This window comes from Dermacentor silvarum, chromosome 7, assembly GCF_013339745.2.
Source record: "Dermacentor silvarum isolate Dsil-2018 chromosome 7, BIME_Dsil_1.4, whole genome shotgun sequence".
NCBI classification, from domain to species: domain Eukaryota; kingdom Metazoa; phylum Arthropoda; class Arachnida; order Ixodida; family Ixodidae; genus Dermacentor; species Dermacentor silvarum.
This window is the reverse complement of record NC_051160.1, coordinates 37,858,416-37,882,255: the sequence shown is the minus strand read 5'-3', so window position 1 is coordinate 37,882,255 and position 23,840 is coordinate 37,858,416. Positions and strand designations below refer to the sequence as shown.

The 23,840-nt window shown below is 49.4% G+C and overlaps 1 protein-coding gene across 1 annotated transcript in view; it reads left to right on the top strand.

Moving 5' to 3' along the window:
• Positions 1-18,163: 18,163 nt before the first annotated feature.
• LOC119458801 (uncharacterized) overlaps positions 18,164-23,840 on the top strand; it is an 8,532-nt gene continuing 2,855 nt past the window's right edge. The window contains exons 1-3 of the mRNA XM_037720663.1: positions 18,164-18,910; positions 18,983-19,822; positions 20,195-20,929. Of these exons, the coding sequence (XP_037576591.1) occupies positions 18,164-18,910; positions 18,983-19,822; positions 20,195-20,929 (2,322 nt within the window). The remainder of the gene's footprint in view (positions 18,911-18,982; positions 19,823-20,194; positions 20,930-23,840) is intronic.

Sequence of the window (23,840 nt, the reverse complement as noted above, 5' to 3'; positions counted from 1 at the left end):
CTCAATTTAAATTGTGTACTACATCTAGTACAGCGGGTGCATGGGGTTTCAATGGCCAAGCTACTAGTCAATGCGACCGGGACGGTGAGTTGTACCTGCCAGTCCCGACGTGGGACTAGCCGGGTGCGCGACGAGTTCGCTTCCTCGCTGAACCTCCAGTAAAATGATATCACTCACTCACTAGTCAATGCGCCCCTAACTCCTTGTATGAAATTATTTGAAGTACTCTTTTTCAAGGTATAAAGTGGCCGTCCACTTCTCACGTCTCCATAATGTTCCGGCAAGACAAAGTCGGCGTCGCAGCTGCTTTTCTGGTTTTTTTTTTTCGGGGAAGTGGGCGTGACCAACGGCTATGAGCGTCTAACGCATATAAAGCGAGTGGGACAACGCATCCTCAATAATACTATTGTAATGAAAGCATTTCGGTGAAATATTGTTGCAGGGTTTGCCAACCCACAATAACCGCAGACGTCGTTCACGGTGAAAGTATGGCTGTTGCTATCATCGCATTCCTCCTCATCCGTTTCTTCAGCAGGTTCTGGCAGCGCAATCGCTTTATTAATGAGCTCTTTTATGTTTTCTGCACTGTGAACGGCAGCCACAGCATCACGAAAGCGACAAAACGGCTTCCTTCGGAGGAAAAACTGTATCGGTGCTGCGAAACCACTGAAAGAAAAAGAGTGCCGATTTGTAACTGCTAAAGCCGAGTCTACTATATCAAGTACACCAAACTTTCAGTGCGTGTCGCCTTCTTGGCAATAAAGCCGCAGAATCTGCAGTTTGTGTCAAGCAAGCTAAGCTTCATGTACTAAACACCGTAAAAAGCACAACGAAAATCTATAAAGCAGGCGAACAAAAACAAATGAAAAGCGAGCACTTACCCAATTCGTCGCTATTTCGCAGCTTTGCTGGAATTCGTGCGAAAGTTTTAGATATAGATGAAACAGTAAATTCTACCCTGTGTTAGGGAGTGTGTGCACACCTTCTGGGTACGAGAAACGGAAATGGCCAAAAGGAAATATTCAGCTGTATAAGAGGTAGGGATGCAGAACTAAGTGTACTAGTTCTACTATAGTGAGCATTCATGGGTAAATAGCAAAAGCGAGATAAGAAATGGGGCACGTGAGCTACAATACTATCGAAAAGTGATGGAATGCACGCATTCTTGTGGAAGCAATTCTAAAACTTGGCCCCTAGACCTTTCTTCCGTGATTTTTGTCTACAATATTGTGCAGCGCCAAATAACTACACAACCCACCTTACTGTCATCCCAAATATAGTCAGCTGAACCAGGTCATGAATGGCATAAATGTGGCTTCTGTGCAAAACGTCTTCAATGTCCAAAACGTAGTATTAGTCAATATGGCATGCCTGAGCTCGCGCTTCACTTATAAAATCAAGAACACACCTGCCACTGCGGAAGCTTGTCATGTTAGAGAATATTACTTGAGTGTGGACAGATGATTTGTGCTTTCTAGTAACGATTACTATTATATTAACTGGCATTTCCAAAGATAGCACGTAAGGTCCACAAACTAAATCGAAGGAAAGCAGTCTAGTGCCACGTTTAAGCTCGCGGGTTAATTTTGGAACTCTCCAGGATGAAAAAAAATCATTTTTAGATATATGCATCCCTAAAACCATTCAACTAAAGTTTAGTGCGTGAAGGATCAAATTTTTGAACGCAAGATATTTCAGCCCGTACATTCCTACTGCAATCTCCTGGTGGTAAATGTAACAGTTCTGTTTGGGTAAAAAAGTAATGCATATGCGAATTTGTCTTATTGGTGTATGTATCAGTGGTCTTTCATATTCATTGGAGATTTATTTTTCACTTTGATATCATACTAATTTACACCACTGTAAATATGATCGTTACCATGTATTTTGAGAAGGCGATATTGTTACGGGGAGTTGACAATAAGCGTTTATCTACAATATTTACACAGTGACAGAGAGTGGCACCACAACAACAAAGATGGCGGGCCGGGACACAGGTCATCCTCTTTGTCATCTGCTATGCAACGTTTTAGTGGTTATGCGCCAGCGTTTGGAAACCAAACGAAAGGTTTTCTTCGTGCGCAGGATAGGTGGCTCGTAACATTACCCTCCACCCTGTGCAGACTTCCGTGGGAGCAGAATCGCCAAAGTGAGCCAGCACAGATGGCGTAGTGAGTAGTGCGATGAGCTTAGTAAGGCAGACGCTTTGTCAGGATCCCAGGTAAAAGGCACGTTTTTCTTGAGCAGGCATGTGAGAGGCCGTGCTATCTCTGCAAAGTCGTTCACAAAGCACCACAAGTAAGAGCATAGGCCAAAAAAAAAAAAAACGACCGGACGTCTTGCGAAGAACGGGGTGTTGGAAAGTTGATAACAACGCGTATATTGGCAGGGTCAGGTCGGATACCGGCCGCATCAACAAGACGGCCAAACACAGTGATCTCTTGGCGGCTGAAACGGTATTTGGAGAAGTTTAGTTGAAGCCAAGCGTTGCAAAAGAGCTGCAATATAGCCGATAGTCGTTGGAGATGACTGGGGAACGTAGGCGAAAAAACGACGACGTCGTCAGGGTAACATAAACAATTACTCCACTTGAAACCGCGAAAGAGGGAGTCCATCATTCTTTCAAATGTTGCGGGGGCATTACACAACCCAAATGGCATGACTTTAAACTGGTAGAGCCCATCGGGTGTAACCAAGGTGGGCTTTTCGCGAACCTGCTCCTCAACAGCAATTTGCCAATAGCCGGACCGAAGATCTATGGAAGAAAAATACCTTGCGTCATGAAGAGAATCTAGTGCATCGTCTTTTTTGAATCTTGTTCAGGTGCCGATAGTCGATGAACAACCGCCAGGTGCTGTCTTTTTTTCTAACAAGCACCACAGGGGACGCCCAAGGACTCGCATATATCTCCAACGATGGCCTTAGTCAGCATTTTTTCAATTTATGTTTGAATGACACGGAATTCGGGAGCGGACACTCGGTAAGGGCACCCATGGATGGGTCTGGCGTCCCCAATATCGATGCAATGGGTTAAGAGTGATGTCTCGCTAAGATGCGGCGAAGATAAATAAAAAACCTCGTGGTAAGACGCTAATAAGCTTTAATGCTTTTGTGTCCCCCGAGTAGAAAAAGAAACAAAAAATGTCACAGTTTCGCCCTAAGGGCGAAGCAATGAATGCGATAGCAACACAGCAATGTCATACGAAGTAAAGTGAGCGGCTTTGGTAGCAACAACACGCAGAACTGTTGTCGACGCCATCGGCGTTTTGCCCGCGTTAGCTCAAAATGCGCGCGGCGTTGGTGACTGTTGCTGGAGCCTCTCATATAAATAGGCACTTGGTGCCGCAGCTAAACGTCGCGTCCCTTCCTTCCCCCTCCCCCACGGCCTCTCGCGCGTCTCAAGAAGGCGCGTTTGCTCTACATATATGGTGATTGTAAAGGAGAAACGAGACGCCTAATTCTGCAGCCCTTAAGCGAGCGCGGCGCAGAACGCGCGTTTGTTCTCCGCCGTGCGTTCACTCCCCGTGAAAGACGCGCCCCTCGCGCCCTTTCACTCGCACATACAGCGTTCGGCGCGCGGCGATTGGTTTGGCGCTGAGCCGTGCTCCCTCAAGGGCTGCAGAAGATAGCGCCAACCTTTCCCTTTCCCTCAAGAACCACTTACCTACCGGCGATTGGCGCTGAGCCGTGCTGGCGCTGAGCCGTGCTCCCTCAAGGGCTGCAGAAGATAGCGCCAACCTTTCCCTTTCCCTCAAGAACCACTTACCACTTACCAAGCCGTGCTCCCTCAAGGGCTGCAGAAGATAGCGCCAACCTTTCCCTTTCCCTCAAGAACCACTTATCATCGCGCGGCGACGATTTCATCTCCAAATGACGTCATACGGAACCTCATGGCGACGGTGACGGCGACGGCGACGGCAGAAATCTGCTTTTGAGTGTCCATATAATTGCTATCGCAAAAAAAACGAGGGAAGCCTGCACCACCGGATGACATAACGGGCATAAGGCCAATGATAAAATAAATGAATAGGACTTGCTATAGCAACTCAATGGAAATTGCAGAAGAAAAGCCAATTAAAAAATAAAGGCGGAGGCAAAGCCTGTTGGATGAAGCAAAATGAACTCGTTTAGATACGGAGTCTGTGATTTGAATGGAAGAACCAGAACATGTATATTACACTAAGCTCCTGAGCTTTAAGTTGTACGAAGCTTCGGCAGCGATACGAAGTTATAGCGGCTGCCAATTTATGTCATTATGAGCTTGAACAAGATGCTCCAAAAAGAAGCCATGTGCATATAAGCAGCTTGCAGGTGCCGGCTGGCCGATAATTTGGCGATGCCCTGCTTGCGAGGAAAAGGGTGACGACGACGCCTACCTCTTCGCGAGCAGGGCACACCAGGGTAATTGTCATCCTGGAGGGTCACTTCATGAGTGGCTTATACATGGTGTTAAGATTAGAAAACTATTACAAAAGGGAGTGGAAAGCATGTGAAATACTGTGGAAGGTAACGAGAAAACGAAATGAAGGCAGAGGATATAAAAAGTTGTCGCAGTTTCACCTGAAAGGCGAAGCATCAATTGCGATAGCAAATTTCAAGAGAGCTATACGGAGTAATGATAGCAGCTTTATCAGCTGTATAAACTTGGACATGCAGCAGCACCGGCAACACGCAGAACTGTTGTCGACGCCGCCGGCGTTTTGCCCGCGTTCGCTCAAAATGCGTGCGGCGTTGGTGACTGTTGCCGGAGCCTCTGATATAAATAGGCACTTGGTGCCGCAGCTAAACGTCGCCTCCCTTCCCTTCCCCTCCCCCCCCCCCTCCCCCACACCCTTTCGCGCGTCGGAAGAAGGTACGTTTACTCTATATATATGGTGATTGTAGAGGAGGAAAGAGACGCCTACTTCTGCAGCCCTTAAGGGAGCACAGCGCAGAACGCGCGTTTCTTCGCCGTGCGTTCACTCCCCGTGAAAGCGCGCGTCCCTAGCGCTCTTTCACTCGCACATACAGCGTTAGGCGGCGCGCGGCGACGATTTCATCTCCATTGACGTCATACGGAACCTCACGGCGACGGTGACGGCGACGCCGACGGCATGAATCTGCTTTTGAGTGTCCATATAATTGCTATCGCAATAAAAGAATAGGGGGACAATGAGGATGAAGCATGCAGTTAGATACATCTATGACGGGGAAGCCCCGCCATAGTTGGCTTAAACAGCGTAGATGTCATGCAATAAACATGCAAAAAACGTGAAAACGAAATAAAATAATGTGTCTCATCGCTGCAAATTGCACCGAGAGCGCATATGGAAGAAGTACTCAGATTAAATCTGTGTAAGTAAAATTGGCACAGGGGTAATTGGAGATCGCAGGGAGAGGCCTTCCTTCTGCAGTGGACATTACCATAGGCTGATGATGATTATTATGATGATGATGATGACGATGACGATAACGACGACGATGATGATAATGTAAAATGGAAACTGGCCCAGCTCCGTATATGGGTGTGTCAAGAGTCGGTTTGGGGGGAACGAGCGTCTGTGCTGTAGCCCAAATGTTAGTGCATCGCACGCGTAATGGGAAGGTTGCGGGTATGGTTTTCCACCGACGCGAAGTTATTTCGCCCATGTTCCTTTCTCTTTTTCTTCACTGTTTGCCGCATTTCAATTTCAACCACAGCTAATTACCCGTATGCTCTCCTCAGTTTGATTACCTGCTAGGTTTATACGGTCGTGTTTAACAAAAATTGAGGCCCTCTGTTCCCTTGCTCATCGTGCGTATCTATAACGCAGTGGTTTCCTTAAAGCCTTGTGTCTAGCCTCGTAATCTGCAAAACGTCCAGAGCAGCCTTTGTAGCTGTTGTGACATTCCGGTCACAATGTGGACGAAATAGCATTTTGAAATAGTGTTTGCCGGCGAATGCGTGCTAGTGCTGAAGCGAGCGCCTCTGTTGCGACGCGTAGAGAGGGAATTCACGAAAAAAATGTGGTTGATCCCTCTTATATAGGAATCGGTATAGAACACGAAAGTGAAACGTGTCTTCACAGAAGTAGTGTAATGTTTATTGCACATTGATATATAATGTCTATTGGTGTTTTGTGGCTAAAGCGCCCTTAGGCGTTGATGCGCCCACGCTGACGCCTGGTGGCACGTCTCCTCCATCACGACTACCAACGTCGATGACCATGAGCAACCGTCGTGCATATGGAAGCTGCACTACGCTGCACACGCTAGCACAACGCGAAAGACGAAGCACGTAACTGACACACTAATACAACGCGCAAGACAAAGCACGTAACTGAATCGTCACCGAGTCAAATCAGCGCGTACAGCGCGTCGTAATTGCCGCCTCCGCGATCAACTTCAGAAACATTTTCAGAGCTAATTGCGGAGGCCACGCTCCGCTGTGCTGAGTACGGTGAACGCCACCTAGGTGGCGTTGGTAGTGCTTCTTGATGCCAGCGTCCCTTCGAATGCTGGCATCGAGGCGTCGTAGTGCTGAGACCACCGAAGCGTTCACTGTCGGTGCGCGTTAGTGTCATAATGCAGTACTTCTCTTTTCTGCTCGTAGGCGGCGGCACCGCCCCGAGCAAGAGCGCGGGTACACGGAGGAGTGTTAGATATATAAGGCGCGTCTGTGTAGCTCTCTGCAAATACGTTTGTGGCGCAATGGGTTAAACGCTAGGCGATCTATCGTCGCGGACCGAGAGGTCGTGGGTTAGATTTCCAAATTTTGCATGTTTGTGGAACTTTTTCTTCTGGTTTCTTTCTTTGTATTATGTTCTATGACGTATTTCCGTGACGGAAATACGTCAGTGAAGTCTTGGTGGACCCCGGCATAAAACACTTTCGTGTTAAAATTATGTTGGAGATTTTCAGACACCTGGCAGCGTTCGCAGTTCGGGCTGCCCACATGGTCAAAAAGATGCGCATAGCGTCGAGTGAAGGCAGGGCCCAGGCGAATCCGGCGAAGGGTGCTTACTGTCCCTTGCTTGACTTTAGCTGGCAGATCAAAAGTCCTGCCTGAGTCTGTCTCCCGCAGGTGCCTGCACCGATGGTCGGATTGAGCCCAGTAAGCCTCTGTGGAATCTAGGATGAGCGCAGTCAACAAGCAATAGATATTCCATGGCAAGTATGGAATCTTCACGTCGCCCGAGGAATGGCAAATCATATACGGAGACCTCCATCCGTTTGAGACGTTAGATGGTTCCCTCTAAGCTGCAGAACGGCCCCGAAGGGCCCAAGAAGAGTGTAAATTTCGTTACTTGATAAGTTCATTGAGTTTATTAACCAAAATTATTGAACGCGACTCTACAAGAAGTTTCAACTAATTCATCAGACGCGTAGCAAAATCAACGAGTGCGTTACGAGAATACAACCAACGTTGTTCGCGAGCAACTCAGGAAATGTTTTACTATTTGCTTAAAGAAATAATAGAAAAAATTATTTCACAAAACTTTAATGTATCGCTTTGAACAAAATTTCGGTACTGGCAAGCTGTAGAGCTATTGGCAAATATCGAAATAATCTTCTTCCGTTAAAAACACCATAGTAAATATGAATTCTTCAGATGCAAAAATGTTTGCAGTACTTAAAACACTGCCTCGTGACTTGGAGCAGAGGCGATGTGATATTAATGCCCCCGATGATACTGATAACGAAAGATCGACGTTGTCCGCAACCCGAAGGCATGAGCAGGATTTGAGCAACGGAGATGAATTAAATATGGTCGTGGGTTGTAGCAACCGGCGTATTTAGCCTAGCGATCGAGGCCACCAATTTATCTGCCCGAGTATCTCACCACGTGTCCATGAAACTCCTAAGAATGTAATAAGAAGACATGAAGCTTCCTTGCGGGCTATAACAGATCCTTCTGGGAACGCAAGGTACTGCAGGCATGAATGCGGACAGCGCTTAGTTTGCAGGTTCTCGAGAAGAGCTTCCCTTTCATCTCAGTATTGTGGGCACGACGACAGAAATGGATCAATTTCTCCTGTCCCGTCGCATGCTACACAGTTCGAAGAACCTGTACGTCCCTTGTGAAATAACCATGCGGATGTATGAGCAGATCCTATTCTTATTCGACATAGAAGTGATGCTTCCTCTCGACGAAATCTCTTGGTTACACAGAGCATATGTGGTGGAATTCTAAGCGACCGAAAGTGATGACGAATGTCAGATTTTATAACTTGATTATTGTGTGGGGACATCAATTTAGGAGGATGATGGAGCGCTGCGCATGCTAGAGCATCAGCTTTTTCTTTGCCAGTAGTACGAATGTGGGAGAGAATTCACTGAAATTTTACTGTGAAGCCTTTCTTGCCGAGTACTTTCACGAGGGCTAGTTATTTGATGGACGATAGAACTTGATAGCCGATAGACCACGAGAAAGTTGTTGCAACTCAGCCTTTTACTCCATAGGAAGAACCACATTTTTTTCAAGAAAGCTGTTTAGCTTGCGTAGAGCACCAGCAATTCCCGTGCCTTCCACAAATGTCGACGAGGATACGTAGTCCAGACTGCCAGACCAGGTGTATCTCTGAGAGGGAATATATAATGCCGCTGCGCAACGGTGTTCGTCTACTTTGACAGACCCATCTGTGTAGACGTGTAGGTGATTTGGCCAAATGCTCCAGAGATAATGACTTCGCGTCTACAGATGAAATGCAACTCCTTTACTACAATCGTAGCACACCTAAATAGCATGTATTAGTCTCGAAAGTCGAGGGCGGGTCTACCTTCCCCCTGTGCCTATGGCCACGCAATCCTAGCACTCAAAGCATGTTCAGTGCTCGATCAAAATGTGAGCGCGGCCTGTTACCTATAATTATTAAGAGGGCATTGCGAAGCAAAGTATACAATGCCATGATCTTGGCTTCCGGTTTTGCTGAGATGCCTTGTCCGTTGTCGACAAATTATGCCCGACAATTCCGGGAGCTCTGTCACCGTTCTTGCTGTTGACTGACTACCAGGGCGAGGAGGTTTTAGTGGTGTATATATCAGAGATGAGGAGTGTGGTTATGGCCTATTATATATTCTTGTGGTGAATTTATGTCTTCGATCTGCGTGCAGTGAGCATTAGGCCTAAGCTAGTAATAAAGAAAAATTCAGTAGCTCAAGGCGAATGTGAAGAATAGTAAGTTGTTTACTTTCTCGTAGCGCAAACGTAAACTTTTAAGGCTTGACACGAATTTCCTGAAACACTTTGTATACGTGCCTTCGACAAATTGGAAATTACAGAATAAATCAGCGTCGACGAAAAAAGTAAGTTAAGCTGCCCATAACGCAGATAAGGTTCTGAATATTGCAAAGTACATGCACCTTGGCTGGCCTGTTTCTGCAGTAGGTTTATATACGCTAAGGAACGCATGGCTCGTTGCTTTTATTATATATTCCTTGTATACGTCACCGTTATCCCCCCCCCCCCTCCTCCCATCGCTTGCTAACAGGCAGCGACGTTAGGACGCTACGCGGGACAAGTAAGTAATGTCTGAAGCGCTGGGAAAATATAATGCTTACCGCCGGCATGCTGTATGGTATCGTAGTCTTTAGTTGGAAATGAATGCGCCTACTGGAGAAAGGAACGGTTCCTGAAAGAAAACACGTTGCGTTGGTTTTGAGCTTGCGTTTACCATAATCTATTGCTTCCATCTGGCGCAGTCTTGCTTCTCTCCCGTGCCTCACGCGTTTAGTCTACGCACGCTCTCATATTATCATGCATGTTCTTTTTTTAGTTGCGGAGATCCTTGTCAGAGCTATTCCGCACAAATTGACATGTAAAATTTGAGCTGCAAGTGCATATTTTCATTATTTTCCAGGTAAAGGGAGCACGAGCGGAAAGTGCGCTACTGTAGCTGAGAGTTGCAAAGGAAATCTGCCGAGATGGATTTTTGATCAGTCGAACGGCACTTGCGTTCATCGGAAAGTCGGTCCATGCGCAGGAACAAAGGGTTTTCTTTTATGTTCAATGTGCGTAAACACGTGCATAGGTAAGCCAATTTTTCTTTTATACAAGAATTTACCAGAATTAATTTGGAAATAATATGATTTAGCCATTCACTGAGCCTTACATGCAAGCAATGCAGAAGAATTAAGTATTCGAAATATTTGTGCTATATACAGAGGTCAATGTATTTCGCTGTTTTTTTTCGAGCTGTTTACGCAGGAAATCTGCCATTAGAAGTGCAACTCTCGCCGCATCCATGCGCCACGAACACCTTGTCAAGAACACGTGCCAGAATTAGGTCATTTGTGTTTTTATCGGTATGTACGAAGTTTTACATGCACCAGTCTGCCATTAATGTCTTTGCAGGCTAACGAAGGTACGAAGCACAATTGTGGAACATGTTTTGTGATTACTGACAGAGGACGCGGCATTCTTCAGATGTATGTGTGGTTTCTATGCAGCACTGCGGCAAACGTATTATTATTGCTTCACAAATATCAATGCATAAATTTTTCAACCCTTAAGCTACAAACTTCGTACCTTCCGCATGAAAAAGTAAAAGGCAATGATGTTGGGGGTAGTTAAAGAAATAAAAAACAAAAAAAAACAAAAACGAGGACATAACTGAGACGTCAGGGCTTATTTATTTCAACACACGAAGGCGTCTGTGCCATTAGAAACATTTTTCTCGTAACAAATGTTCGCATGAGTAAGTGTGCTTACGTGCCATTACTACACGAATGCTCCGATTTGTGAAGTTAAAGTGATTCGCAAGAAGAGAAACCCGAGCCTGGAGACTATCCTTCCAAAAAAGAAAAAAGAGAACAGCTGCATTCCTTAGCAGTACTCCTGTCTGTAGACAACAGCATAGACGGGTACGAAATATATAGTCATGTGAATCCTAGGTATCTAATAACCGTGATAAAAATCAGAATCTTCTTTCGGCTATCTTTCCGCTTGCGGAAAAGGCGATATCTATTTTTTGTCCATGAAGGCGTAGCCTCGTGCGCAGCCCATCAAGACAAAACGGTTGTCAAGACAGTTTGTAAATTATTGCCTACTGAAATCCTTCTTACAGCGGTCCCGCACTGAACATTTATTGTGGCCATACCTCCAAATGCGCGCAACTGGCTCTGTCGCAGATGTCGTCATCGTCCAATCACCATACTCGCTTCAGGCAGCTTCGTATGCATGTTTTCCCGGTCATCTAGTTTTGTCGGCGCAGTACTACACTAAACTAATATAGATTATACGGGCAGTTTCCCAACCGGCGCACGCCACGCGTCATCGCACGTGCCACGCGAAGTGGTGTTTGAAGCCGTGGTGCTGTCATTGATAACTATTGAACGCGCCTGTTGACCCGTAGCTCTACAGATTGCTGGTCTAGAGCACGCGTCTGGGTCAGACAGCTGACGTGCGCTCAAGACTGATCACGCTCAAGCGCTATGCCAGCTCTAGCAGCCAACTCGCTCATGTCGCATTGCTGTTCAACGAAGTTTTACAGCGAAGCTGTTTATGCGGACCCTGTGCCGTCGTTGTCAGACTTCGCTAAAACGGGGCCACGTGACCTGGCCGGAGAGGAGAGAAAAAGAAGAGCTCCACATGTGGAAAGAGATTGGATGAACCCCTTTCCTGCTGTGAGAATGCTGTGAGAGGGTGCACATGCAAAGGAGAACGGGGAGGGGTTGACGTAAGTCACGCTATCCAATACTCACGTCTAACGAGGCGCGCCAAGCAATGGCGGCGTAGGAAAAAATTGTCGCAGTTTCACCCGAAAGGCGAATTCGGTAACCATCAATTGGGATAGCGAATTAGTAGAAAACTATACGGAGTAACGATAGTAGTTTTATCAGCGGTATAAACTTGGACATGCAGCAGCACCAGCAACGCGCAGAACTGTTGTCGACACCGTCGGCGTTTTGCCCGCGTTCGCACTGAACGCGCGCCGCGTTGGTGACTGTTGCCGGTGCCTCTGGGGGCGGCTCGGAGGTTTCCGACGAGATCAGAATGGGGACACTCGTCGAGCAGCGTCGGAAAACTTACCCACCTCCTCGCCTCGCAACGTTTTAGGGGCGAAGCTCCTTATAGCGGCACCCGTTCGTCCCCGTCGTAGTAGGTAGCCACGTCTAGTTTTATGAATTGCTCAATAGATGGCGTTGTGTGTCCGTATATGTATGTATACCCATATATACATATATATGTATACTTATAGTATAACCGGAAGCCGACTTCCGCTTCCGGTTCCGCTTCCGGAGAACGCTTCCGGCGTTTTATGAAAAAAAAAATTCCGAAAGTTGTGTCCGTAACGCGGAATCGAACCAGGGACCCCTCGCTTCCGTACGCGTGGCGCTAACCACTACGGCACGAAGCGGACATAGACACACGCACCACGATGGCAATAAATACCCAACATTAACGAAAGGCCGCGTTTCTAGCGCGTTTATAACGCCTTTGTGCTAGCGCGTTACGGCCCGTGTAAGAAGCTGGTGTAAGACGCTGTGGCCTCTCCGCCTTACCTTCAACGCGTTTCGAACGCGCTGCCCAAGGCGGTGGCAAGTCAAGTTCAAGTCGAGGAGCGTTTATGAATACGGGGGGTATACTCTCTCAGCAGTCATGTGATGGCGTCGGCAAACGCGGTGCACGTTCCGGCATGTGTAAATGGCTGCGTAAGACGCTGTGGCCGCTCCCCCTTACTAGAGAGTACTGCACGTTTCTAACGCGTTTGTGCTAGCGTCCCCTTAAGCGGGAGATCCGATGATTCCCTCCGGAGCTTCGCCCACTCATCATCATTCACCCCGTGGATATGCTGTGATTTTTTTAATATAAATACGCATTTTGTGCCGCATTTAAACCTCGCCTCCCCTCCCTCCCGTTCCCCCACGGCCTTTCGCGCGACGGAAGAAGTCGCGTTAGCTCTATATATATGGTGATTGTAAAGGAGGAAAGAGACGCTTAATTCTGCAGCCCTTCAGGGAGCACGACGCAGAACGCGCGTTTGATCTCCGACGTGCGTTCGCTCCCCGTGAAAGCGTGCGTCCCTCGCGCCCTTTCACTCCCACATACAGCATCCGGAGTGCGGCGACGATTTCATCGCCGTTGACGTCATACGGAACCTCACGGCGACGGCGACGCCGACGGCAGAAATCCGCTTTGGAGTGTCCATATAATTGCTATCGCAATAATAATAAAAAAGTTGTCGCAGTTTCACCTGAAAGGCGAAGCATCAATTGCGATAGCAAATTTGTAGAGAGCTATACGGAGTAATGATATTAGCTTTATCAGCTGTATAAACTTGGACATGCAGCAGCACCGGCAACACGCAGAACTATTGTCGACGCCTTCGGCGTTTTGCCCGCGTTCGCTCAAAATGCGTGTGGCGTTGGTGACTGTTGCCGGAGCCTCTGATATAAATAGGCACTTGGTGCCGCAGCTAAACGTCGCCTCCCTTCCCTCCCCCTCCCCCTCCCCCTCCCCCACGGCCTCTCGCGCGTCGGATGAAGGTGCGTTTGCTCTACCTATATGGTGATTGTAAAGGAGGAAAGAGACGCTTACTTCTGCAGCCCTTAAGCGAGCACGGCGCAGAACGCGCGTTTGTTCTCCGCCGTGCGTTCACTCCCCGTGAAAGCGCGCGCCCCTCGCGCCCTTTCACTCGCACATACAGCGTTCGAAGTTGGCGCTGAGCCGTGCTCCCTCAAGGGCTGCAGAAGATAGCGCCAACCTTTCCCTTTCCCTCAAGAACCACTTATCATCGGCGACGATTTCATCTCCATTGACGTCATACGGAACCTCACGGCGACGGCGACGGCTACGGCGACGGCGACGGCAAAAATCTGCTTTTGAGTGTCCATATAATTGCTATCGCAATAAAAAGTAGGTCAATGGAGAAGTGGGGAGCGAGAGGAGTTCGAGTTAGCGTTGGTTGTATATATGGAGCTTTGGATTAGTTATTGCGGCTCTCCTGAGACCCTGGAACACATCGTATGCCACTGTACAGCACTTGCTACTCCAAGACAGGCGGTGGCAGCCGCATATCACGGCCTCGAGCTTCCAGCCAACTCAGTGGAAGGCCTGCTCTTCACCCAACCATCCCAAGTCGCAGCATTGCAAGCCTTCCTCGAGTTTGCCGCTACGGCTGGACTTACCACCGTGTAGCCGATCCCCCATCTGTCTGCTCCTTGTGGTCCCCTGCCATGAAACGTTGCTGCGGCTGAACCTTTCCACATCCTACCTACCTCTCTTCACTCCTATCTTACCTCTCTTTATTCTCCCTGCTCCCCCAACCCCTGATGCTGAGCCGTGCTCCCATCTGGGTTGCAGAAAAGAGCATCTTAGTCCTCTCTCTTATCCACTATATATATATACCATAAGAAGCCAATATGATTAATCAAAATCAGGCCCCTCGGTTCCCTTTCCTCGCGTATAGATACATATGTATATATATATATATATATATACCGCACCTTCCATCCGAGCTACAACTGTGGTACGCACACGAGTAGAGCCTACTCCTGGGGAAGAAACTGCCTACCGCGAGCGTGAGCGAGAGTTGGTTCGTGAACGCGATCGTCGTCGTAGGGCCAACCCCGAGCTGCGCGCCAGAGATCCCGACTTTAAACGGCAGCGCCGGCAGGCCGATCCCGGAGTACACGCCCGAGCCGCGGAAATACATCGCCAGCGCCGGGAGGCCACTTCACTGTTCGACCATGTTTACGGTGTAGAAGGGGCGGTGATTTGTTTTGTTACTAACAAAAATACCACACTGATAATAACCAATACGCGAATTATGATGCCACGGCAGGCCTTTTATGGATCATGTTACCTTCTTCTTTTGCATCGACCAGCTGCACAATTTCTAAGCGTTTTGTCAGTTTCCGTTTAAAGAAACAACGCCTTCTATTTTTCTGGGGTGCTTTCTGCAAAAATAATATATAGGAGAGTGGGCCGTACTTTGTGTCACTAGGGAAACTCACTTTCGGAAGGGGTCCTCCAGTACAAACAAAGGGGTTTACTTCAAAGGACTTTGGTTAATTCATGCGTAAAGGTTATAAGCTAGAAATGTCTAAACTGACGAAATAATATTGCTAGGAGGGGCGGTAGTGTTTGAAGTACTTATTTAGGTGGGACTCTAGGTCGGAAAAAAACATTGCCCAAAGCAGAGCTGGTGGGCTTCGAATTCGCAGAAGACAACTTATGGCCTGATTAACAGTGGATATGTGAAAACCTGCCCTCGAAAATTAAGCCCTCCTGATTTACAGCCCCCGCATTCGCGTGAAGGGTTCTTGTACTCGCTTGCGTTTCTTTATTTACCAGACCAATTAAAGAATAACCTGAAGCTCCCGTTCCCACCACTATCTAACGAGTACTTTTTGTTCACTGTTACATCCACTATTATAGCTCACACATTACCCTTTTCTCCGACACATTCGTGGCCCTTGAGATGTGCACAGTAAAAGGGAGACTAATATAAGTGCTGCCATTAAACGCACTTGTTTTCCTAACATAGACGCGCCGCCTAGTCTGAAGTATGGCTGTAAGTAGAGGCTTGTCCTTTTCGCTCGCTATTTATTACATGAAGGCGACACGTTCTGCAGCCCCATTATTCCATTCTAGGAGCGAAAATACGGCACATACACAAAAGACTTCTATGTCATTTTTTTAAATTCATAAATTTGACGTTATCCCCGCCATTCTATTATAGACAGTTACTTTCACACAAATATTGGTGATGTGCGATAAGTTCACAGCGCAGTAAGCAACATTAGTTAGTAGAAACGATTCTCTTGTTGGTATCTATCATGTGCGATTCCACAAGTCACGCTGACCTGGACGCTCGTGAGCGGCGGGGAGTGCGGACGTGTGAAGACCGGCTCCCGCTTCTGAAATGCTTTCGGTGATTTAATTTGTGCCTAGTTCGACGATTTTGATGCCTACGGACACGTAGAGTTGTGGCGATCACGTCGATACCGAATTTTTGTAGGTGGGTGGCCTTTTTGCGATTTTATCGCCCTTTTTCGCCCGGACCACGCCGCTGCGAAGCCAACGCTAACCGCGTTTGAGCTAGCGCGGCGAGGTGCTGCTGCGACGCCCGCCGCGTTTCTCGCCTGTGCGGACACTAAGACTGTGCAATCATGGACACTGAAGTGGAAGGGGAGCTTCTGACTCCCGAAGAGTTTTCCAAGGATTCCGGATGGCAAACAGTTGCTGTCAGGCGCTCCGGAGCCAAATCGGCGCCCGTTGAGCGAGTTGGTGGCATTTCAACCGGCGCTAAGCCAAACGACAACTTGTCCGCCAAGGGTCGTCGAGACCGTGGCAGGGCGAAAGCCAAGATTATTCGGGGTGGGAGGATGCCCCCGCTGCCCAAAGAAGACGCGAAGATCATCGTCAGGCCAATGGGAGGTCTGAACATCAGCAAGGTGGGCCCGATAGTTGTGGCCGAGGCCATATGGAACGCGGTCGGCATCGACCCGGCGAAGCGGGACTCGGACACGATGTGCCCGAATTTTCAACAAAACATCATGGTCGTCAGTACCCCCTGCAGAGAGAACGCGACCCGATACGTCAGGGTCGAGTGCATCGCCGTTGGCGGTCAGCAGCACGACGTCAACGCGTATGAAGCGGCGCCCCACTCTACGTGCAAGGGCGTCATCCGCGGCATCGCTCCGTGTGACGGCCCGGAGGAGCTCGACCGCAAGATTGTTAACTCGAAGAACCCGCTGGCCTTGGGGGCCAAACGAATCAAGAGCACGGGCACCGTGGTTGTGGTCTTCGACGGCTACAAGGTGCCAAACTACGTCTCGTATGGCGGTACGCTCGTCAAGTGTACCTTATATCGAAAGCGAGTGGAGGTGTGCTACGCCTGTGGCCGCCTCGGGCATCGAGCAGACGTCTGCCCCTCTCCAGATGAAGCCGTGTGTAAAGGATGCGGCGTCGCCAACCCCGACGAGCAACACAAGTGCGACCCCAAGTGCAGGCTGTGCGGTGGCCGACACTTCACCGCCGCCAAGGAGTGCAACCAGAGGTACCAGATGCCGTACCTCGTCAGACGCAGGCGCCGGGAGCGATCCCGAGTCAATAGAAGCAAGTCTCCGGCCTTCGCCAAGGGCGAGCGACAGCTCCCGGATATCGCCGATCGCTCCGGGGCCCGCGGAAGCTCCAGAACCAGGAACCCCTCTCCGTCGGTTACCCCTGGGCGTTCCAGGTCCCCGTCCAGAGAGAGATCCAGGTCCAGGGGCAGATCCAGGCGCCGCTCCAGGCGCCGCTCCGGGAGCCGCTCCGTCTCAAGGGCCCGGTCCGGTTCCAGCGTCGGCCAGCAGATGAAGAGGAAGTCGACCCTATCCTGGGCCGATAGGGTTCGTGGCGGCGGCGAAACGGGACCCTCCCGGGGCCCACGCGACCCGCTCCCAGAGCAAGCTAGGGACGCCGAGATAGCGCGCCTTCAGAAGGAAAACGCAGACTTAAAAGAAATGGTGAGAAAGATGGCTAGCGAAATGACGGAGATTAAGAAATTGGTAATCAGTCAGAGTGCTTTGGTCAAAGCGTCGGCCCCGACCGCCGTCGAAGTACCAGTTCCGGTCAGCGACTCGGCCGGGGCCTCCAAGCGCAGGGCAGTTTCCAGTAAGGAAGAATCAGTTTCGCAAACGAATGAGATCAAGGGCATGTTGGCCACGCTCACTACGAGCGTGCAGCAGTTACATCAAGGCTTAGCACAGGTGCAGGTCGCCCTAGGAGACCCGAAGAGAGGCCTAGGCGCGCTGGGCGATCGAATCGACGCTCTCGAGCGTCTGGTGATCCCAAGTACTACGTCCACAACTCCGATGCAGGTCGTTGATCCGAACGCGTCGTCGACTATAATCGGGGCTACGAGCACATCGACGCATCAGACTGGGGGGAACTTTTTACGTGCGGCTTTGCTTACAGCAGGTAGTACGGAAAACGTGTCTATTCATGGATAGTTCGAAAGAAGCGTTCAGAATTTGGCAATGGAACTGCAGGGGATACTCCAATAAGAGGGCTCCATTGCAGCAATATTTTAGATCGCTAGCTAACAAACCACAGGTAATAGCATTACAGGAAACCCTAGTGTCCGCCGCATCCCTTCCCGGTTATCGGGCCGTCTCCGGTCAACCTGGTGGTCGGGGAGTATGCACGTTAGTTGACAAGAAGCTTACGCACTTGTCTCACGACTTGAAGCTGGCGAGTTGCAAGGTCGAATACGTCATGGCGGAGGTTCTGCTCAACACGAGACAACGCAACCAGCGGAGAAACAGCGTGTTTATACTCAACATCTACAGCAATCCCAGGGACTCTCGAGAACAGTTCAAGACGATATTTAAGAAGTCCGTCGACCTGGCTGGCACCCATCCCCTGGTAGTCGTCGGGGACTTCAACGCCCCGTACGGACTGTGGGGCTACATCTACGACACGAGCAAGGGCCGGGGTCTGTGGCAGAACGCCAACGAAATGGACCTCACGCTCATCACGGACAAGGCGTTCCCGACCCGAATCGGCAACTCGGTGTGCCGGGACACCACCCCCGATCTGGCGTTCGTGAAGAACATCGCGGGAGCCGAGTGGAGTAACACCGCAATGGAGTTTGGTAGCGACCATTACGTGCTCGAGACCCGCTTCGACGTCGCCCGAAGTAAATCTAGAGAGTTCACCATCACAGACTGGGACCATTTTCGCAAGCTCCGCGGCAACGAAAGCGCACCCGTCCCCGAAGACCTGGAAGACTGGTGCAAGAGAATCAAGAGTGACGCGGAGTCGTCCACCAAGAAGATCGTCACCGACCTGGAGGTAGAGAAGATGGACAGCAGGCTAGCCCACCTAATCGAGGCCAAGCAGGCACTGCTCCTCCGATGGAAGGGACAAAGGTTAAACCGAAGATTGAGGAAAAAGATCTCCGAGCTCAACAAAGCCATCGAAGATCACTGTCGGACCCTCGGCAAGCAGCAATGGGACGAGGTCTGCGACTCGATCGACGGGCAGATGCGCAACGGCAAGACGTGGGGCATGCTCAAACATCTCCTCGACGAGGGCAGCACCAGATCCAACCAGAGACACACGCTCGCCAGAGCCCTGCACGAAGGTACCAGATCCTGTTCCGGGGACGAGCTGGTAACCAAGCTCATGGGGAAGTACCTGCCCGTAAAGCACGGAGACGAGGAAGTCCGGTTTCCCGACTACCTCGGCCCGGCCCGTCCGGAGTTGGACGAAGACTTCACCGTGGCGGAAATCAGGCAAGCCATTTTTGCACTCAACGGCAAGTCTGCCCCGGGTCCCGACGGCATCACCAACAAGATGCTGCGGAACCTTGACGACCGTTCAATCGGATACCTCACCGAGAAGATCAACGGGACGTGGAGAAACGGCAGTGTCCCAGAGAACTGGAGGACCGCCAACACCGTCCTGATCCCCAAACCCGGCAAGGCTCCGAACGTGGACAATCTCCGACCCATCTCTCTAACGTCCTGCGTCGGGAAGGTGGCGGAGCATGTCGTCCTCAACAGGCTAAGCAGATATCTCGAAGACAACGTCTATACTCACAACATGATTGGTTTCCGCGCCGGCCTCTCGACGCAGGATGCCATGAAGATGATCAAACATCACATCATCGACGGCAGTACCAGGGACACCAGGGCCCTGCTCGGACTCGACCTCGAGAAAGCGTTTGACAACGTTCTCCACGAATACATCCTGGCTGCCATCGCGGACCTCGAGCTGGGCCCCAGGCTGTACAACTACGTCCGTTCGTTCCTGACGGGGAGGAAAGCGAAGCTGCGGATCGGCGAATTTGTCTCCGACGAGGTGCTCTTGGGCCCACGGGGCACGCCGCAAGGCTCGGTCATTTCGCCCGCGCTCTTCAACATCTGCATGGTCGGCCTCTCGAGGAAGCTGGCCCAAGTTGAAGGTATCAAACACACCATCTACGCCGACGACATCACGATCTGGTGCACCGGTGGCAGCGAAGGGCAAGTGGAAAGCGCCATGCAAGAGGCTGTAGACGTCACAGAGCAGTACCTGCTACCCACCGGACTCAGGTGTTCCCCGACAAAATCCGAGCTTCTGCTTTACAGAAAAGAAAGAGGGGGTAGACCCAAGGGCTGGAAACCGGTCTCCGAAAGTGACATTCACCTGTTCTCTCGGAGCGGCGACCCGATACCCAGGGTCGACACCATCAGAGTTCTGGGTATGTTCATCGAATCGGGTGGCGGCAACGGTACTGCGTTGCGCAAAATCATTGCGAAGACCGACAACGCTTTTCGCCTCGTGCGAAGGGTGACGAACAGACGTCGTGGCCTCAAGGAGGACAACCTGCTCCGGCTCATCAATGCCTTTGTGCTGTGTCACTTCACCTACACGGTGGCCATGCACAACTGGCTCAGAGCCGAGCGGGACAAGCTCAATGCCCTCATTAGAAAAATTGTCAAGAAAGCCCTCGGGCTGCCCGTCAGAACGCATACAGAGGACCTCCTCCGGCTCGGCATACACAACACCATGGAGGAGATAGCCGAGGCTCAGGAACGGGCCCAGCTAACTCGGCTATCCACCACGCCGGCCGGCAGGCGGATCCTTGAGGAGATCGGACTCACCCCCACCAAGAACTTGGCTAGCAACGCCCAGATCCCCAGAGAAATAGGGGAGAAGCTCGTCGTCGCCCCGTTGCCCCGCAACGTTCATCCCGTGCACAACGCAGGTCGTCGCAAGGCAAGAGCGTCCACGATATTAAAGCAAATCTGCAAGGACAAGATTGAAGCAAGCTTCGTTGACGCCGCCGCGTACCGAGACGGCAAGGCTTTTGCGGTTTCCGTCGTGGACACCTTGGGCAAAGTCATCAACTGTGCCTCAGTTCGGACGACGGAACCCGAGGTGGCCGAGCAGGTTGCCATTGCACTCGCCATGCAAGACGGTCGGAGAGACAGGGTGTATAGCGATTCGAAAGTGGCCGTCAGGGCATTCCAGAAAGGCCGGGTAGCCCGGCAGGTAGTTCAAATTCTGAAATGCGCCAAACAAGGCGACAGCTCCACACACTCCATCCTTTGGTTCCCTGCCCACGTCGGGGTGGTCGAGGGGGTTCCTCTGAACCTCAACGAGTCTGCCCACGAGGCTGCGCGTGGCTTTACCGACCGCGCTGCCCTCGGATCGGACGACTCTCCCCCCGACCACAGGGACTCGCCTATCACGCACAATGAAGTCACTAAATTCTTTTACTTAGCGAGAAGGGTCTTCCCGCCGCCTCATCCTAAGCTAAGCAGGCCGCAGGCGGTCACGCTCAGACTCCTGCAAACTAACTCCTACCCAAATCCGGTGTCTCTTAACAGCATATATCCTGATATTTATCCGAATTGTTGTTGCGCGGCCTGTGGTGAGGCTGCTACTTTGGCTCACATGCTCTGGGAGTGCGAGTCGTTGGGCCCGAAGTTCAGCAAGGAAGAGTGGGACGCACTCTTGCGAAGTCCCCTCTTTGAAGACCAAATCCTGGCCGTCCAGCGCGCCCGTGATCGGGCTGGCAGGCTAGACCTGTCAGTCCCGTCGTGGGATTAGCCGGGTGCGCGTTTTATCGCGTTTTGCTGGACCCAATAAAAGTTTATTCACTCACTCACTCACTCACTCACTCACTATCATGTGCTACGGCTCGTGACGCAGCTGTTTGCAAATACAACTATATATATTTTCATTTAATTTATACATTACTTAGGCACCAAGGCAGAGCCCGCGTTCGTCTTCTCCTGCTGACTTGTCGTCGCCAAACATCCTTATTGTGCATTTGTATTGTATTACAAAATGCTGTAAGCTGTAGGGTGGTGACCCAGAGATAAACTACGTTTCAAATACGGTTTACAAATTTGAAACTGCGGCACAGAAAGTGTCCTCCAGAAAGCTTAGCTACTGTCCCACGGGTGATACATTACACATACCGTATAGTGTATTTTTGATGCTGGTATTTTCTGCAGTGGAAAGGTTCTCGTAAGTATAACCGAAGTTGTGCATTAAGTTCGACATGGCGTTATGCTCTAGCCAGAGACAAACATTCTCCGGAAGACTGTGTAACTGTGAAAGGCCTTTTTTATGAAATGTGGGGATTGCTTAGATAATTGATGCATTGATTTATTCTGGGGTTTTACGTGCCAAAACCAGTTCTCATTATGAGGCACGCCGTAGTGGAGGGCTCCGGGTCAATTTTGACCACCTGGGGTTCTTTAACGTGCACTACAACGCAAGCACACGGGCGTTGCTTAGATAATTTAGGAAGCATGGTGAATAGGAACAAGATGATAATTAGATTTAAGGAAAAAATATTTCTATACTCGCGGACAACTTTCTGCGGCAATGAAGGGAAAGCTACGGGCGCGTGGATGCTGCACATGTGTTACCGCGCCAAGTAGTCCGGCAGCGTTTGACAGTGCTTTTGGTTGCTCGGAACAGACGCTGAATCGACGCAACTTCCACGTGCGACGATTTCGCGTTTGCCCAGACGCGGAAGGGAAAAGCGGCTAAATGAGTAAACTTTTACACTCAGTGGTGTGTTCTGTCTTATTTAACTGTTGCTAATAAGCTGTTTATGTTTTCTCTTCACCAACATAAACCAACGTGGATTAAAACGCGGGACTCTTTTCAGAAGCACCCTCACTTGTGAGCGCTTTGCCTCCGTAGCTTTCCCTTCATTGCCACAGAAAGTTGTCCCCGAGTATAGGAAGAAACACTGCGGATCATTTTAAAGTACGGTTTAGTAATAGCCTGCGTGCGAAGTTCCTCACTGTCAGTATAACATTTCGGGCTTAGAAGTGAAACGCTGGCATGATGCGGCGACTCGTTGGTACTTGAATGTACCCTTAACGCGTCTCCCCATGGATGCTGAAAAATATGTATGTATCAGGAAGCTCCGAGTCATTCAAATGTGTCGGTTGATAATACTTTGGTGTTATTCCGGTTTTGGCTTCATACTTCAATGTTATCACTCTTCTGCTATCAGGTGACTCAAAAAAGGTCAAGGAGGTCTGCAACACAAAAGGCTGAAGGAGAACCGCACAGTGACGTTCATATTTGGATCACACATTTCCCAGTCTATTGTCTCCCGATTTGTTTGAAAGAAGAATAAGCTTTAAAACAATAAAGCGTCAAATAATACGATTGTTTGTGTATACCCACAGCACGAACATCATTGACATTTCTTCTTTAAATTTTTTTATTTACTTTGTACGCCTTTCTTTTCTTTCCTATTTTCTTTCTTCTTTCTTTCTACTTTGTACGCCATTGGGGAGTGGCAAAAACTTTATTCAGACAGAGCAAATTATCCACACTCCTAAGCGAACATTTCCACAGGTTAAACTGTCTAAATATAGCATCTTCCATGTGAGTATAGCAGCTATATTTACAAAATACTTGCAAACCAGATACTTTAGTCGGTGAATGACTCCTTCAGATTTTGCTAAACCATGCGGTTACGATATCTCGAATGATGGATTTGCACTGTGCAATACGGTATGGGAACAATGATTGTTTCCAGATGGCATTATTTATTTATTTATTTATTTATTTATTTATTTATTTATTTATTTATTTACTTATTTATTTATTAAATTATTTATTTCAAATACCTTACAGGCCCGTAGGACATTGTGTTAGGGGGCCGTCAAAACCCCAACAGTGCATACATAAGCGGAATAGAAAACAAGAAAATCTATTCAGGGTAAATAAAATTTGAGCACATAATCGCAGTACTGAACCAAGCAATGCGCAAATAACAAGAAGAAATATGGGACACAGTTTAAAGCACACGATAACATAAAAAGCGCATCATGCATGGATTAGTGCGCAATCAAAGTGTGATATAACACGATGTAAGGCAAACAAAAATAGCACGATAGGGAAACGGAATGCTTAACAAGAAATT